The following is a 17,562-nucleotide window of genomic DNA, read 5'->3' as shown; positions in this document are numbered from 1 at the left end:
CATGTCATCCAAAGACTTGTCAAAGTTAAACTACTCATCTGATGAGGATGAAGATATGGCAGCAGTAGCACTGTCAGGACCTAAGTCCTCTTCTGCCTGGCAGTCCTGTAGCCGCTCATCCTAACTGCTACCTCAGTCAGAGCTTCTTTTCCTTTAGTAAGCTCTTGATCATCAAGCAGTATACGATGACTTGTGTCCACATAAACAGCTGCCAGAAGTACTTTATTTTCCAATAGCTGTGCCTCTCTCTGTTTCAGTGAAGCAGAGATGGCATCTGCAATTAAACCTCCTCTTTGGAACAGGCAAAATAGTAAGTTCTTCCACTCCCTTATGAAAATGCTAGGAGTTAAATCCTCAGTTTGTAATTTTTTAGTCACGGTAAATGGGTGATTAAGCAATTCCTACAATTCAGCCACCTGTGTCCATTGACCTTCATTTAGGGCTACCTGAAGGTTCACCATATCTATAAGAAATTATTTTAATTCAAGCAATCGCTCAATCATTAAATAAGTGCTGCCCCACCGAGTGGCTTGATCAACAATTGCCTCTTTCCTAGCACGTCTCTTCAAGATGGAATAAATTTTAGAGGTTGTGGCGGCAATAACCAATTTCCTCACTTTTCCAATCAGATTTCCAGAATATCCCTCTTGCAGACTATCTCTTATTGCCAGCTAGAGCGTGTGCACAACACAGCGCATGTGATGAATATGAAAGTGTTTTGAAGCAGCTTCAACAAGATCATCTAATCCTAAAGTATCATTTTGCTGTTCTTCTGTTGTAATATCTGTTTGTTCCTCAGTTACATGAACAGCACTGTGGCCTTCCATCTCAAACATACTGAATCCTAAATTTTCTTCTAGCTGTTGTTCATTACTCTTTCATCAGTTTAATTGTACTTATCATGTTTGAAGCATTGTCCGTTACAATAGAAAGAACCTGTTCTTTTTTGAGTTCATAATCTTGCAGAACTTTTTCCACTAAGGCCTGGAGAAACTGGTTGGTGTGATGAGCTTTAGTATCTTTTACTGCCAGTGTCTTGGTAACAATTTCTTTGTTCTCACAAATATATCGAACATTGACGGCAAAATAATTCAGTGAAATGCAGTGACTCTGGGCATCCCAGCAAAGGCAATGGGTTTCAAGATAGGACATTCAGACACATCGTTTTGTGAGGATCCATTTTTAGGCTCATGTCAGTTTGTGTGGCATTTATCTAATATGCTTTTGATATTGAAAACATTATCTATGAGCTCAAAAACCTTTCAGGTGATGCGGTTTTTTAAAAAGCTGATCTGCTTTTCCAGCTGACAAACATATCCTCAAAAAATGCAGCAAAAACGCTGTGTGTGAATGTGGCCTTAGATCAGGAATAGAACAGACATTTATAGGACATTTCATAACTTTCTCAAATTACTATGAAAATATATTCAGCACATTTTGCATTGAACTACTGTACCCAATGTATTATATATTTTAGGAGTCGGTCCATTTTATACCGACTCCACCAAAATGAACACCGACTCTGACTCCACAGCCCTGCTTGCCAAGGACAGTGATTTTAATGTCTGTAAACATTTTTTGATGCTACATTCACTTTAATCAAGTTACTGCAAGGCAAAATTGCAACACACTGGATATTCCAGATATTTAGATAGGGATTACTGTTATGTCCAATCGAATAAGCTCAACAAATCATAAATTGTGCAACATTCACTGCACTTTAAGATCATTAGGAGACTTACATGTGAGAGGACACACACGGATGTTTGTCTAAGCAACGGCAATCAAAAACCCATCTCTGTAGGGATCTGAAGGTCAGACGGTGAGTGATGAGGATGTGGACGTCTGTGGTTTCCGTGCTCTGCCTGGTCTCCTGTATTAGAAGCGCTGAAAACTCATGTCCAGGTGAGCAACCCCTAATGGACTTACAAAATAGCATTATGTACTACCTATTTAAAACAATATACATATATAAGTTATATTTACTTTGTATTTTTTTTTTTAATATCATCTGATATCACATTTGCCTAATGTTTCAAAATAGAAAAGCTCTCAAACTGTGGTCTGGGCAGGCTCGTCCCAACAAAACCTGCTGACAGACACAACTAAAGGACCGAATATGAATTTAGCAGTATAAATCTGTACGTATTGAGCTCCACCGTGCAAGAGCTATGGGTATGTAAGAATTTCAGACAGCACTGGGATGCCATCACTGTGTAATCCTGTGCTGTCCATTTTTAACATTGTAAAAGGTAGAAGATAAGATAATGTTTTAAGTTCCCAAGACGATTGGATTAATGATCGCTCCATACGCTTAAAAGTGTGATCTTCATGTCTATGCAGGCTATTGAACAACCGCTGATCAGCTGAATGTAGGCAACCGGCAGTCGTTTAATGGCAGTGCTCATCCAGACATTATTTTTTAAAAATTGTGCCAGTTAAAAGACAAACCATCAAGTACATCTGCCCATTATATAGAAACCATCAAGCATTTTGCCCAATATGCCCACCTGTTACAAATTGCATTTACGTTTTGAGAGGCTTGTTGCCTTAAAAACGCAGTTGTGTCTTCAGCTGCTGTTTATGTCCCATTGTCAAATATTGCAGTTCAAATTTGGAGAGAGAAGGGTTAATAGACCGCGCTGCCGTAGAAAAGAGGATCTATGTAGAAAGAACAAATCATTCTTCCTCAGGACAAATCATATAAATGTATAGCTATATGATTTGTCCTGTTCTCTCCAAATTTGAGTTGTATCTCCACGTGAGTTTTGCTGCAGCTGTATTTACGCCATTACAGTGGTTGTGCCTCTGACAACCACACCTAAGTCTACCCTTACAGCACCTCTGCTGACAGTGTTTTAGGATAAGACTCTATTTGTGCTTACTGTCTCTTCCAACACTTTAAGTCGTTGTCACATATTGGAAGACAGAACCAAGCGCACAAACGGTGAAGACCAACATCCTTGTGAGGAAATAGGGATATATTCTGAGCTATTAATCCTATACTGAGAAATCTGCAGAATTGTAGATCTTTAGTGGTGGAAAGTACAGTATGTGGACACCTGACTATCACTCCTGTAAGAGTCGTTAATAGGAGTCCATCAGCACAAAATGGCTGTTCAAACCAAATTGTCTCTCCAGGAAAGGAGACAAACTCTAGCGCCACATGTTGGAAAGTCAAAATTGGCCTTTTAACAAGCCTTTTCATATGACCTAGGATATATGCCAGATCAGAATCCCAATTTGCAGACACAGTGTTTTGGGGGTGATTGCCCCTCGTCAGTGCAAAGTGTGGGTATCTGATCTGGCTTAATTATGAGAAGCTATGTTCAAACCAAGCACAGTCATTCATTGCAACCACTTAAATACACCTTCCACGTTTTCCACCAATCTCTGCCCTTCTCTGGTTCTAAATAGCCAGAGCTGTCAATCAAGGAGGGGAAGGCAAGGATAGAGGGAAAACCTTTAAAGGACATGTCTGCTTGTGAGCGTACTGCATGCATTTACGCTGCGTCTAGCACTGCAGCGTAAATGCATGTGTCCTGCGTCCCCTGCCCAATCTATGAAGGTTGTGCATAATCCTTGCGCACAATGCTTTTTTGAACGCAGTGATTTGGATGCTGAAATTTTGATCCAAATCGGTGCGTTCAAAAATGCAGCATGTCACTTCTTTTCTGCGCTTTGAATGCAGCTCCCACTCTGTCTATGGGTGAGGCAGCATCCGAGCGCATGAAATCGGGATTTATTCTGCTGAAACACTGCATCCATTACACACTGTTTCTCAGCGATTTGAAGCGCACATGTGCTGACAAATCGCTGCAGAAATTTCAGCAAGTACATGCACATACAGCCTAATAATGCTTCTCCACACCATGGAGCACCAAGCGCTTGTACTTGGTTTGAACAGTCATGCTGTGGTGACAAAGTTTCCTTAAAAATCTCATTCCAGTTAATGTGAAGTTCTGACCACTTTTATGACTATAGTAGTCTATATCCTTCTTGGAAAGTCACAAGACAACATGTTGGAATTTCTTTGTATTATTTTTAAATAGTAGCTATTTTCTTTCTTCCATTGATCATAGTGAAAATCACTTTTAGGCTATGTGCGTACTTTGCATTTTTACCTGCTTTTCATGTGCTTTTTAGGTCCGTTTTGAATTACAGCGTTTTCATGCCAAAATGCATGCGTTTTGATTTTCAAGCAAAGTCTATGGGAAATGGGGATTTCTTGTGCGCACTTTGCTGTTCAAAACGCAGCATTTAATTTGCATATTTTTGAGCAAAAACTCAGTGTTCAAAGAAGCAGCATGTCAATTGTTTCTGCCATTTGGGCTGCGTTTTGCTAACATTGAAGTCAATGAGAAGTTGCAAAAAGCAAGCAACATCAAAATTCCAGCGTTTTACCTGCTTTTTAGCTGCAGGAAAAATGCGTTTTGGACTACATAAATGCATGCGTTTATGACATCAAAATAATGGAATGATATGTCACACACACATAGTCCGACAATTAAATTAATGAAAAATATTAATTTGTTATTTTAGCCATAATTAGTATAAAACCGCTATAATTATATTAAATATAACTATTTTCATTATGATTTAAATAATTATATTTGTTTTCTTTTTTGTTCCTTTTTTAATAGGGTTTGTTTAAACCTTATTTAGCAGTGTCTTTATGTTCAAAACGCATCTGTCTTTATGCAATGAAAACGCATGTAGAAAGCACTAAAAATGCGGCTAAAACGCGGTAAATACGCACGCGCATTTATCGCATTTCTGTGGTTAAAAGCAACTATGGCAAAAACCATTTCTGCCAGAGGATGCGTTTAGAACCGCAATTACCTCGACGCAAAGTGCGCACATAGCCTTAAATCCTTTGCAAATCTTGCTCCATAAAGTATTATGTCCAGCTGGGAAAAACTCCATTCAGCTCTGACCACTGGAAATAGAGATACAGAATCTGATGAAGCAATTGAGCTATGCGCCTCCATTACATCATGGATCCAAAGTACCTAAGCCGTATACTGATTCTATAGCCCTGCCTACTGTGGTCAGAGACGGACGGAGTTAATTCTGTGTGAGATGGAAGTAACATTTATGATTTGGACTATAAGGCCCTGTGCACACACTGCTTTTTTGGTACAGTTTTGGGTGCAGTTTGTGATCCTAAATTGCATGTATAACTTTCCCTAGTAAATTCTATGAGAAATCCAAAAGGCTGTGCGCACTTTGCTTCTTTCTAGCCTGCAGTTTTGGGTGCAGAAAAAAGAAGCAGCATGTCACTTCTTTTCTGCGTTTTTCCATTGCATATAGTGAAGAAACGCATGGGCAAAAATACAGGTGTAAAAACGCACCGAAAACGCGACAAAAATGCATGCATTTTGTTATGCTTTTTTTCTGCCAGAGGTGTGTTTTTTGGCCAGAGGGTGCGTTTTTTGCTCAAGAAACAAAACTCAACAGATAAATTCTTAGTGTATCTCTAGCTGAAGGAAAATGCTTTGTTGGAACATTTTACAAATTATGGCAAATGTAATATAAATCATCTCCATTCTTTATTATTTTGTCTACAGAAGTAAAATATGTGGCAATTGGAGAAACTGATAAATTGACTATCCTCCGAGGATGCCCGGGTCTGCCTGGACCATCAGGACCAAAAGGTGACACTGGTCCATCAGCAGAAAAAGGTGAATAAGTGTGGGCTGTTATTTTGTTCTAAGACAGTTGCATTCAAGATACATAGCTGGTGATAGACAATTGCTGTTTTTTTCAGGATCAAAAGGAGACCCCGGAAAAGCCGGACCGCCCGGACAACCAGGTTTGCATTCAAATAATTTTTTTTTTTTCTAGTAATGGCAATCCCTAAATTATAAATATAGCAAAAAGGCAATCTCTAATATATATATATATATTTATTCCCAATGATATTTTGCAAGCATTTTCTGACACGTGTTCTTTAAAAGGACTATTATTAGTGATGAAGGAGCACTACCATGCTAGAGTGCTCATTACTCGTTGCGAGCAGTTGCATGCTCGGATATTACATAGAGTTTTGCACAAACGTCTCCACGTTGGGTGCTGTTCAAATTACAGATTCTGACACTCCTCTTGATTATTTCTCTGGTGTCTGGAATCAACACAGGCAGTCTCGGGCATCGACTGCTGTGTGCTGATACATAGGCAGGCTGTTAAGAGTTAACTCTGCTGGTTTTCTTGCTCCTTTGGTCATGTTGTGAAGAGGCTTATCATATCTGCTTCCCTCCTATTTATGCTGGTTGAAACCTTCCACCCATGCCAGCTATAGTTTATTCTATGTTGGTCTGTGAGGTTTTGTGTCCCAGACTTATCGGTGAAAGTTATGTTCATTGCTTGATGTGGTTGTGTGTGGAGTTTATCCCTGTTGTTTTGCAGTTTCCCTTCTGCTTTTTTTTTTCTCTTGAATCTCTTATTGTCTTTACCTTTGTGTGCGTACTGTTTGACAGTTTTGGTTTTCCCCTGTCTTTATTTATGGGTTTCATCACAATAATGTCCCGTCCTTCATTGGGGAGAAGGGGAAACTGGCCTGGAGATCAGGACTGGCCGGGAAGGAGACTCAGTCTTCTCCACCATCAGGAGTATCCCTGAGGTTAGGGATTGCATAGGGCCACCTAGTAGCTTGAGGGACAGCCTAGGAGCCCCGGTTCCTCATGTGACATTGGATGGGCGTGACTCCAGTATACTGGAAATCAATGGGGAACTCATGTATTTTGTGGGAAATCTTCCAGAAAAATGCTCCAGTCCCTCATTGACTTCTATTATACTCGGGTGCTTGAGTTGCACTCATCTGAGGAACCAACTGCACATTAAGAGTACCGAGCATAGTAGTGCTTACTCGTTATTAAATGTTATCTATACCTAAATATGTATAGATATAGATATATAAATGTGTGTGTATATGTATGTCTGAATATTTTTGTAATTACTATTATAGTCTGCTGCTTCTTCTGTGACCTTTCCATACCCTTGTTGCGATTTCAGTTATACTGATGATCTTATCTTTACTTCTTCCCTAGGGTGCATTGAGCAAGTTCTAGACATTTTTATTTACCTACCAAACCCAAGTGCATTCTTGCTAAATCTTCTTTAACCCTTTATGATAAATTTTAGAAGCATTTGTCCAACAGTTTTCTTTTCTTTAAGATTGAGTTACAGGGTTGCTTAATTACTAATCTTCTAATTGAATGTTTTCATTACAAAAATGAATCCACAAGAGCACCTAAGATTGTGCAATAATTCTTCATGACTGCAGGAAAGTTTCATTATAGCTGTCCTTGCTGATTTGCAGCTGTTGATACAACAGAGGCACTATTTACTTGAAGTTATGTAATCTTCCCTTTATCACATGCACTAAGGGGTGCTTCACACACAGCGAGATCGCTACTGAGATCACTGCTGAGTCACGGTTTTTGTGACCTCATTAGCGATCTCGCTGTGTGTGACACTGAGCAGAGATCTGGCCCCTGCTGTGAGATCGCTGCTCGTTACACACAGTGCTGGTTCGTTTTTTTATTGTTGCTCTCCCGCTGATAAGCACACATCGCTGTGTGTGACAGCGAGAGAGCAACAATCCTGAATGTGAAGGGAACAGGAGCCGGCGTCTGACAGCTGCTGTAAGCTGTAACCAAGGTAAACATCAGGTAACCAAGGTGGTTACCCGATATTTACCTTCGTTACCAGCCTCCGCAGCTCTCACGCTGCCAGTGCCGGCTCCCTGCTCCCTGCACACACTAAGCTAAGCGGTGTGCGCTGGTAACTAATGTAAACATCGGGTAACCATACCCGATGTTTACCTTAGTTACCAGTGTCCGCAGCTTCCAGACGCCGGCTCCGTGCAAGCGCAGCGTCGCTTGCACGTCGCTGCTGGCTGGTCACTGGTGAGATTTGTCTGTTTGACAGCTCACCAGCGACCATGTAGCGATGCAGCAGCGATCCTGACCAGGTCAGATCGCTGGTCGGATCGCTGCTGCATCGCTAAAGTGTGAAGGTACCCTAACAGTTGCCAGTATCTGCATTATCCCAAAATGGATAAAATTTCACAATACCCGGGTTATTATAGACTACAAAAAAAAAAAAAAAGAGAGGAAATCAATATATCCCTTGATCAATCCATATCTAATACTAGTAATAATGAATGTGTACCGGTATTCATTGCTTTCTTATTTCTATTATTATAATAGGACCTGCAGGCTCTGCTGGATTAACAGGACAAAAAGGTAAGACGAACAGCACAGGTTGATTTCTAGAGAACATCTTCATATGGAGTCTGCTGTTCAAGTAAATGATTTAGTAAAATCGCTATCAGTTGAATATTGTGGTAAATCCATAGACATTGGTGCAAAGGGGAAGTTAAAAACAGTGAGGTTACGGTTTTCATTGCAAACAGACACTAAAACTGAGTGCTGGAATCTGCTTGCCGTAGTGACTGCCCCTTTACCTTTTCACCTGTTTAATCCTCTCTTGTGTTCTGTTGCTCGATTTGTCATCAAGATTTTCTTTTCTTTTTTTATTTTCCACCATCGCCTGATGTTCCATTCATAATACTCTTGCACCTCTCTAATCTAACCTAAACTCTGCAGCCCGCTTAATCCACCTCTCCTCTCTCTTTTCCCCAGCCTCGCCACTCTGCCAATCCCTTCACTGGCTTCCCATCACCCAACGACTCCAGTTCAAAACATTAAAGGGAACCTGACATCAGAAATTTTGCTTTAAACCTAAAAGTGTCCCCCTCTGCAGCTCCTGGGCTCCTGTACTTTTTGTGGCCCCTTTTAAACCAAATTAAATACTTTATAAACTTGTACCTTTTGCTATGTAAATTTTGTAAATCGTCCATGGGGGCGGACTCTCTTGCGTCCGTTGCTGTTCCTCCAGCACATTGACGCCGTCCCCCCACGTTCCATTTCATCCATCAGGACGCCACCCACTGCGCCCGAGGTGCCGCCCACGCCAGGATCCTGGTGACGTGTGTCACAAGCACGAGATTATGGGCGGCGCTGTGATTGCAACGCAAGTGCCCGCGCTTTCCCCCACTGCCTCCAGCATTCTGCGCAAGCGCTCGCCGGCCAAATGACCCGACGTCACCTCCTTCCCATCTTACCTGCAGCAGGGCAAGATGGGAAAGAGGTGACGTCGGGTCATCTGGCCAGCAAGCGCTTGCGCAGAACGCTGGAAGAAGAGGGGAAAGTGCGGTCACGAGGTTATGGGCGGCACTTGCTGATGACACTCACAGCGCCGCCCATAACCTCGTGCCTGCGCAAAACGTCACCAGCGGTCACACGTGCACACAGTGCACAGTCCCGCTACAGTCGCACAGCGCATGCGCGGGACCACAGGCGCCCAGGGGCGGCGTCCTGAGATATGAAATTCAGCGTTGGGGGGACGGCGTAAATCTGCTGGAGGAACAGCAACGGTCACCAGAGAGCCCGCCCCCATGGACGATTTACAAAATGTACAAGTTTATAAAGTATTTAATTTGGTTTAAAAGGGGCCACAAAAAGTACAGGGACCTTGCTAGAATGCAGCCCAGGAGCTGCAGAGGGGGAAATGTTTAGGTTTAAAGCACAATTTCTGATGACAGGTTCCCTTTAACCATGACATACAAAGCCATGCACAACCTGTCTCCTCCTTACATCTGTGGCCTAGTCTCCCGGTACCTACCTGCACGCAACCTCAGATCCTCACAAGATCTCCTTCTCTACTCCTCTCTTATCTCCTCTTCCCACAATCGCGTATAAGATTTCTCCCGTGCCTCCCCCATACTCTGGAACGCTCTACCTCAGCATATCAGACTCTCACCTACCGTGGAAAGCTTTAAGAGGAACCTCAAGACCCACCTCTTCCAATAAGCCTACAACCTACAATAACCCTCAGTCCAGCACACCACTGCGCAACCAGCTCTGTCCTCATCTATTGTACCATCACCCATTCCCTGTAGACTGTGAGCCGTAACGGGCAGGGTCCTCTCTCCTCCTATACCAGTCTGTTTTGTACTGTTAATGATTGTTGTACGTATACCTGCTTTAACTTGTAAATTGACATGGAATAAATGGTGCTATAATAATAATAAATAATAATAATTTTATTATTTCTTTTTCTTCTAGGAGAAAAGGGGGAAGCGGGCGTCTCAAGTCCAGTGTATGGTGGGTCCTACAATATATACTGCATTTGGATGATATAAAATCATGTTCTATAGGTTTCCTCTCTTGAAAAATGAAGACACCTAGTGCTTTGGAATTCAGGACATTACATTTAATTACAATATACTTTTTTTTCTTTTGGTTCAATGTGTTTAAAATGCATTTTCCCAAATGATGGTATTTACAGATGGTTCAATGAAACTCGTATGATAGCTTTGTAAAGACATGTTGGGCTCAGTAGTGTGGTGTGCAGATGAACTACAAGAGGTCAGTTACCGCAGGAGACAAACATTTTGCCCTTCCCAATGTCAAAATTATTGGTAGGTCAGCTCCCAGCCATAGGCAGTCTTCACTGAGCCAATGGTAAGCATAACTTCTTCTAGCAAAGCACAAGAACCCAGTGAGCAGAAGCAGGAAAGGGTATATGCACACAGTGCATTTTTATGGGGTTCATTTTTGCATTTTTTTATTGCAGTTGTCAAAAAACTGTAAGCAAATCCTTCTGCCAGAAAAGAATCCTGAAGTTTTGTGCACGTTACTTTTTCTTCCCTTGCAGATTTGGTGCAGAAATAACTCTGCAGCATGTCAAGCCTTTCAGCGTTTTTCAAGCGTTTTTCCACCCCAGAATACATAGAAATGCATGGAACAAAAGCATCAAACACTCACCGTAAATGCCTCACAAAGGCGTGTCAAAAACGTGCTTTTTTTCTGCCAAGAAATACAAGTTTGGTGCAGAAATAATCAGCGTGCACACATAGCCTAAAGCGGGCTTTACACACAGCGACATCGGTAGCGAGCGTACCTGCCCCTGTCGGTTGTGCGTCACGGGCAAATCGCTGCCAGTGGCGCACAACATCGCTTACACCCGTCACACGTACTTACCTGCCTAGCGACGTCGTTGTGGCCGGTGAACCGCCTCCTTTCTAAGGGGGAGGTTCGTTCAGCGTCACTAAGCGGCCACCCAATAGAAGCGGAGGGGCGGTGATGAGTGGGCTGAACATCCCGCCCACCTCCTTCCTTCCTCATTGCAGGCGGCCGCAAGGTACGGTGATGTTCCTCGTTTCTGCGGTGTCACACGTAGCAATGTGTGCTGCCGCAGGAACGACAAACAACTTGCGTCCTGCAACAGCAACGATAATCAGGATAGGAACAACTGGACAACGATCAACGATATGGTGAGTAATTTTGATCGTTAACAGTCGTTCGTGCGTTTCACACGCAACGACGTCGCTAATGAGGCCAGATGTCCGTCACGAATTCCGTGACCCCAAAGACATCTCGTTAGCGATGTCGTTGCGTGTAAAGCCCGCTTTAGGCAGCCCTGGTAGGAGAAGTACAAAAGCACAAAAAAAAAACCCTGCTGCGGCAGGGCTTAGTTAAGAAATCAGCACAGAATTTTCGTGATTCCTCAGCCATACTTAAAAGTAAAAATATTTAGTCATATTTTATTTCCACTTGTACACGAGAAAAATTTTCATTTCTTCCAGCTTCTCGAAACTGCAAGGAATTGCGGCAACAAGGGAATTTCCTCAGTGGATGGTACAAAATATTTCCAGATGGAGAGAATCCCCTTACAGTCCTATGTGACATGGACACAGATGGAGGAGGATGGATTGTAAGTAGTGATGAGTGGGCACAAACATGCTCGGGTGCTTGGTACATTTAACTAGTGATGAACAAGCACTACCATGCTCGGGTGCTTGGTACTCATAACTAGTGATGAGTGAGCACTACCATGCTCAGGAGTTTGGTACGCGTAACCAGTGATGAGCGAGCACTACCATGCTTGGGTGCTCAGTACTCGTCTCTAGTGATGAGCGGGCACTACCATGCTTGGGTGCTCAGTACTCGTAACTAGTGATGAGCGGGCACTACCATGCTCGGGTGCTCAGTACTCGTAACTAGTGATGAGCGGGCACTACCATGCTCGGGTGCTCAGTACTCGTAACTAGTGATGAGCGGGCACTACCATGCTCGGGTGCTGAGTACTCATAACTAGTGATGAGCGGGCACTACCATGCTCGGGTGCTTAGTACTCATAACTAGTGATGAGCGGGCACTACCATGCTCGGGTGCTCAGTACTCGTAACTAGTGATGAGCGGGCACTACCATGCTTGGGTGTTCAGTACTCGTAACTAGTGATGAGCGAGCACTACCATGCTTGGGTGTTCAGTACTCGTAACTAGTGATGAGCGAGCACTACCATGCTCGGGTGCTCAGTACTCGTAACTAGTGATGAGCGGGCACTACCATGCTTGGGTGTTCAGTACTCGTAACTAGTGATGAGCGAGCACTACCATGCTCGGGTGCTTAATACTCGTAACTAGTGATGAGCAGGTACTACCATGCTCCAGTGCTCTGTACTCGTAACTAGTGATGAGCGAGCACTATCATGCTCGGGTGCTCAGCACTCGTAACTAGAGATGAACGAGCACTGCCATATTCGGGTGCGTGGATGGGATTAACTCATTTACAGAGTATAAGGCTTTGTACCCACGGGACTATGTACCTGCTTATATATCCGCAGGTAGGTCCGCAGGTTTCCGCAGATATTTCGCTGGAATCCCGCAGCTATGGATAGCTGTGGATTCCGGGGAGCTGCTGCGGGATTCCAGCGAAATATCTGCGGTAAACCTGCGGACATTCGTGCGACTTACCTGCTGAAGTCCCGCCCTGTGTCTCCATAGTGGAGAGGTGGGAATTCCGCAGGTATTTCCGCAGGAATATTGCACATGCAGTTACGTGCGGCTGCGGGACATCCGCAGGATATTCTACAGCCGCACATACCGCAGCATGGACACAGACACTCCCCATGTCCCATAGGATAACATGGGGAGTGTCTGTACTTGCTAAAACCTGCGGATTTATCTAGAAAATCCAGATAAATCCGCAGGTTTTCCGTGGCAAAATCCATGGGTACATAGTCCCATGGGTACATAGCCTAAAGGAAGTCAAAGGGGGGTCTCGAGCTCCACCCTAAACTGTATACTAAATTGCCCTTCTTGATAGATTTTTCAGAGGCGTTATGATGGCAGCGTGAATTTTTTCAGAGAGTGGAATGACTACAAGCAAGGGTTTGGTAGTCAGTTAAGTGAGTTCTGGCTGGGGAATGATAATATTCACCGCCTCACCTCTTCAGGTAATTATTCCATCCCCTACAGTTCTCTATCAGAAATCTTTCTCCTTAACTTCATGACTTTGTACATGTTTAACCTTTTAGGAACCCATGAATTGCGAATTGATTTGACAGATTTTGAAAATACTATCAGTTCTGCATCTTATGCTTCCTTTGCTGTGTCTGGAGAAGGTGACAATTATAAGCTTCAAATTGGCGCTTTCACTGGAGGTAGCACAGGTAATGTATTTTTTGTTAATTGAAATAATGTTCTATCATGGGACTCAATTTCCAAAGTTACTAAAGCAGGCAGGCTGTTAGCGCATGCTAGAAACTGAGCTTTTGCTATAGTTTGCAGATCATTATTCTGAATGATGTAACAGGTCAGCTGGTACTGGCACTCTGACCCAGACTACCTTTAGGCTGTGTACGCATGCCTGCTTTTTCCATGCTTTTACACTGCGTATTGCACCGCAGCGCAAAAGCATACGTCCTACATCGTGCATAATCCATCAGCACGTTGCGTTTTAGAACGCAGCGATTTTGATGCTGCCAAAACGCCGCGTTCTAAAAAGCAACATGTCACTTCTTTTGTGCGTTCTGGATGCTTTTCCCACTCTGTCTGTGGCAGAGCAAGCATCCAGAACACATGAATTCTGCATTCACAGTGCATTAAAAATGCAGTTTTTCGGCTGCGTTTTGATACGCACATGCAGTGACTTAGGCTAGTTTCACACTTTGCGTTCAGCGCATTCCGTCACTATGGAGAATAGCGCAGTCCATTAACGGACTGCGCTATTCTCCATAGAGTTGTATGGACGACGCACTGTAACGCAAGTGTCTGCGTTGCATCCGCTGGACGACGCAGCGTCGTTATTTTGACGCTGCGTCGGGCGGATGGAACGCTGCATGTAGCGTTTTTCTGCGCTTGGCGGAGTGTCAAAAAAACGCAACCTGCAGGAATCCATTAGGCGTCTGTTGTTTTTATAATGGACGCCTATGGTGGCGGATTCCGTTAACGCAGCTGTCTTTACACAACTGCGCATGCTCAGATGTGTAAAGTCACGGAAAAAAAACTACAACGGATTGCGTTATTTTGTACGATCTGTAGCATGCGTTGTGCCACTATATGCATTGCATCCGTTGCATGCGTCACACAACGCAATGCTACGGATCCCGTCCAACGCAAGTGTGAAACTAGCCTTAAAGGCTGCGGAATAGAATGCAGACATGCGCACATACCCTTAATAAGTTGTCATTAGTGACGAGCGAGTACTACCATGCCCGATACTCATAACTAGTAATGAGCGAGCACTACCATGCTCGGGTGCTCAGTACTCGAAACTAGTGATGAGCGTGCACTACCATGCTCGGGTGCTCAGTACTCGTAACTAGTGATGAGTGGTCACTATCATGCTCGGGTGCTCAGTACTCGTAACTAGTGATGAGCGGGCACTACCATGCTCAGGTGCTCAGTACTGGTAACTAGTGATGAGTGGTCACTACCATGCTCGGGTGCTCAGTACTCGTAACTAGTGATGAGTGGTCACTATCATGCTCGGGTGCTCAGTACTCGTAACTAGTGATGAGTGGTCACTATCATGCTCGGGTGCTCTGTACTCGTAACTAGTGATGAGTGGTCACTATCATGCTCGGGTGCTCTGTACTGGTAACTAGTGATGAGCGGGCACTACCATGCTCGGGTGCTCAGTACTCCTAACTAGTGATGAGCGGGCACTACCAGGCTTGGGTGCTCGGTACTCGTAACTAGTGATGAATGGGCACTACCATGCTCGGTACTCGTAACTAGTGATGAGCGAGCACATACCGTGCTCGGGTGCTCAGTACTTGTAACGGGTAGTTGAGCGCGAGTCAAGTACCTAAGTATAATGGAAGTGACTTAGTTTATACTCTTTTTCTATGTTCTATACAGGCGACTCTCTCACTTATCACAATAACCGCCCCTTCTCAACCAAAGACAGAGACAATGATGATTATCCAGAAAGTTGTGCATTACAGTTTAAAGGCGCTTGGTGGTACGGAGGATGCCATAATTCCAATCTGAATGCACAGTATCTCAGAGGGAAGCACACCAGCTACGCCGATGGAGTGAATTGGGAAAGTGGAAATGGGCAGCACTATTCCTATAAAATAACTGAAATGAAGTTCAGACCTGTTTAAAATTTCTGCTATTTTTAAGTTAAAATAAACTTTTTTACACGCTGCCCAGTTCACGGGAATCATGTATCGGGCACTGGCTGTATCAGCGAGGTATGCGACTCTGAAAAGCTGCATCGTTCCAGAGAAAACCATACTCTAAAAGTCCAACTACCCTACAGCGGAGACTTGTTTGTCGGCAGCTTCTCCCCTCCCGCTGACATCATGTATCAGGCTCTGGCTTTATCAACTCAGGCAGTTGTGTGACTCCGAAACGCTGCATCGTTTCCAGAGAATAACCATACTCCAAATGTCTGACTACTCTACAGCGCGGACTCGTTCCCCGCGGCCTCTCCCCTCCCGCTGACCTGAAGTGACAGGTTTCTGCCTACATTCGCATATCCAGTGCCTGAAACATGCCGCCTATGGATTGAGCAGCATGCATCAGCTGTCAGGATCACTTTACGGTTAAAAATAGTCTTATTGAATCAACCATTGACAATCAAAAATATATAATATCAGTCCGTCCATAGTCTCGGACCACCACTGATTTTCAGTCTACATACATACATATATATATATATATATATATATAAATAAAAGAGATTGTCTTGTCAATGTGCAGCCAATTACTGATACATTTAATTGACATTTGCAAACTATGGAAGTGATTATCATGCAAAACATTTTTGCTTTTCTTTATGATGTACCTGCAGTTCAAGAAATGATCTTTTATATGGCACATTTATCTATGTAGCTTCATGTGCATTGTATAAAATTCTAAATTAAATGTTTCCAAATGAATTGTATCACTCAGTTTACTGGGTGCAGCGGTTTTGACAGTGTTTAGATGTAGCAGAGCTCAGTGAGCTAATCTCGCCCACACCACAGCTCTCTGTATACATTGTCTATTGACAGTGAGCTGCTTATCACAGGAGAGGGAATGGTAGGTTTAGGCTATGTGCGCACAGTGCGTTTTTTGCGGCGTGTTTGCACGTTTTTCGGGTGCGTTTTTGTTCAGAAAACTGAATGACTTTGCTTCACCAGCAAAGTCTAAGTTTTCATTTTTGATGTCTGTACACAGCGGGTTTTTTTAGCTGCGTTTTTGTGGTGCCCACAAAAACGCAGCATGTCAATTATTTTTGCATTTTTCACTGCATTTTCCACCCATTGAGTTCAATGAGATGTTCAAAAACGCAATGAAAAACGCAAATTGCAAATATAGCTGCATTTTAGTGTGTTTTTATGACTAAAAACGCAGCTATAAACGCAAAGGGTGGGTAGTACAGTGACGTGTACAGGAAGAGGATTCCTTGTGTTGGTAAACACAGAAGCGTGAATCCTCCAGTTACCGCCACCACTGCTTCCACCTCCCATGCGGCGCCATGTCCGGACGGGAGGTGGAAGCAGCTGCAAAATCAAAAGTGAACAGTAGAAAAAAAAAAAATCTCATACTCACCTGTCTGCAAACTCCCAGGACACGTCCGATGGCTGCAGGACCTGCCGGTGATCAGCTGATGCGGTACCTGACGGCATCAGCTGATTATATAAGTCCAGTGGTGATCAGCTGATGCGGTCAGGTGACTTCATCAGCTGATTACCGCCGGGTCCTGCAGTGATCGGACGGGAGTCTGCACAGAAGTGAGTAGTTGGGTTTTTTTGCACTTATGCATCAGCTAATTGTATAAACGGCTTTTATACAATCAGCTGATGTGTCATGTGATTCACGTCCTTGAACCTGACATCATCTGATCGCTTTGCCTTCCAGCAAACCAATCAGATGAGATTGGATCTGGATTGGACAGCGTGGGACCCTTGACCCAGGATTCTTTAGTTCAATAAAGATGGAGTCACTAATTGTGTTGTGTTTTATTTCTAATACAAACATTTTTCTGTGTGTTGTGTTTTTTTTTATCTTTACTAGAAATACATGGTGGCCATGTCTAATATTGGCGTGACATCATGAATTTCGGGCTTAGGGCCAGCTGATAATACACAGCTAGCCCTAACCCCATTATTACACAGCGAGACACCCAGCATCAGGGCAGCTGGAAGAGTTGGATACAGCTCCAGAAGATGACGCTTCTATGAAAGTGCCATTTTCTGGGGTGGCTGCAGAC

At 43.5% G+C, this 17,562-nt stretch overlaps 1 protein-coding gene and 1 long non-coding RNA gene across 3 annotated transcripts in view; one reads left to right on the top strand and one right to left on the bottom strand.

The window, feature by feature from the left end:
- Positions 1-17,562, bottom strand: part of LOC142249621 (uncharacterized) — a 97,781-nt gene that overhangs the window by 56,195 nt on the left and 24,024 nt on the right. For both annotated transcript variants that reach the window (XR_012725083.1, XR_012725084.1), the window contains exon 2: positions 1,743-1,924. This is a non-coding gene — a long non-coding RNA (uncharacterized LOC142249621). The remainder of the gene's footprint in view (positions 1-1,742; positions 1,925-17,562) is intronic.
- Positions 1,741-16,204, top strand: LOC142249619 (ficolin-1-B-like). Its single transcript, XM_075321354.1, has 9 exons — positions 1,741-1,905; positions 5,571-5,684; positions 5,771-5,815; positions 8,214-8,249; positions 10,134-10,172; positions 11,657-11,784; positions 13,180-13,309; positions 13,391-13,525; positions 15,219-16,204. Exons 1-9 carry the CDS (start codon positions 1,830-1,832, stop codon positions 15,464-15,466), a joined length of 951 nt encoding a protein of 316 aa, XP_075177469.1. The 5' UTR covers positions 1,741-1,829; the 3' UTR covers positions 15,467-16,204.

Source organism: Anomaloglossus baeobatrachus, chromosome 8, assembly GCF_048569485.1.
Source record: "Anomaloglossus baeobatrachus isolate aAnoBae1 chromosome 8, aAnoBae1.hap1, whole genome shotgun sequence".
NCBI classification, from domain to species: Eukaryota; Metazoa; Chordata; class Amphibia; order Anura; family Aromobatidae; genus Anomaloglossus; species Anomaloglossus baeobatrachus.
Note: the sequence above shows the minus strand (reverse complement) of the source record. Positions and strands in the feature narration are given on the sequence as shown.

Excerpts from the sequence above, each read along its gene's own strand:
- LOC142249619 (XM_075321354.1), top strand. The coding sequence starts at position 1,830 with ATGAGGATGTGGACGTCTGTGGTTTCCGTGCTCTGCCTGGTCTCCTGT. Across the intron at positions 13,310-13,390 it reads TCACCGCCTCACCTCTTCAG|GAACCCATGAATTGCGAATT; the intron begins GTAATTATTCCA and ends TTAACCTTTTAG. Across the intron at positions 13,526-15,218 it reads TTTCACTGGAGGTAGCACAG|GCGACTCTCTCACTTATCAC; the intron begins GTAATGTATTTT and ends TGTTCTATACAG.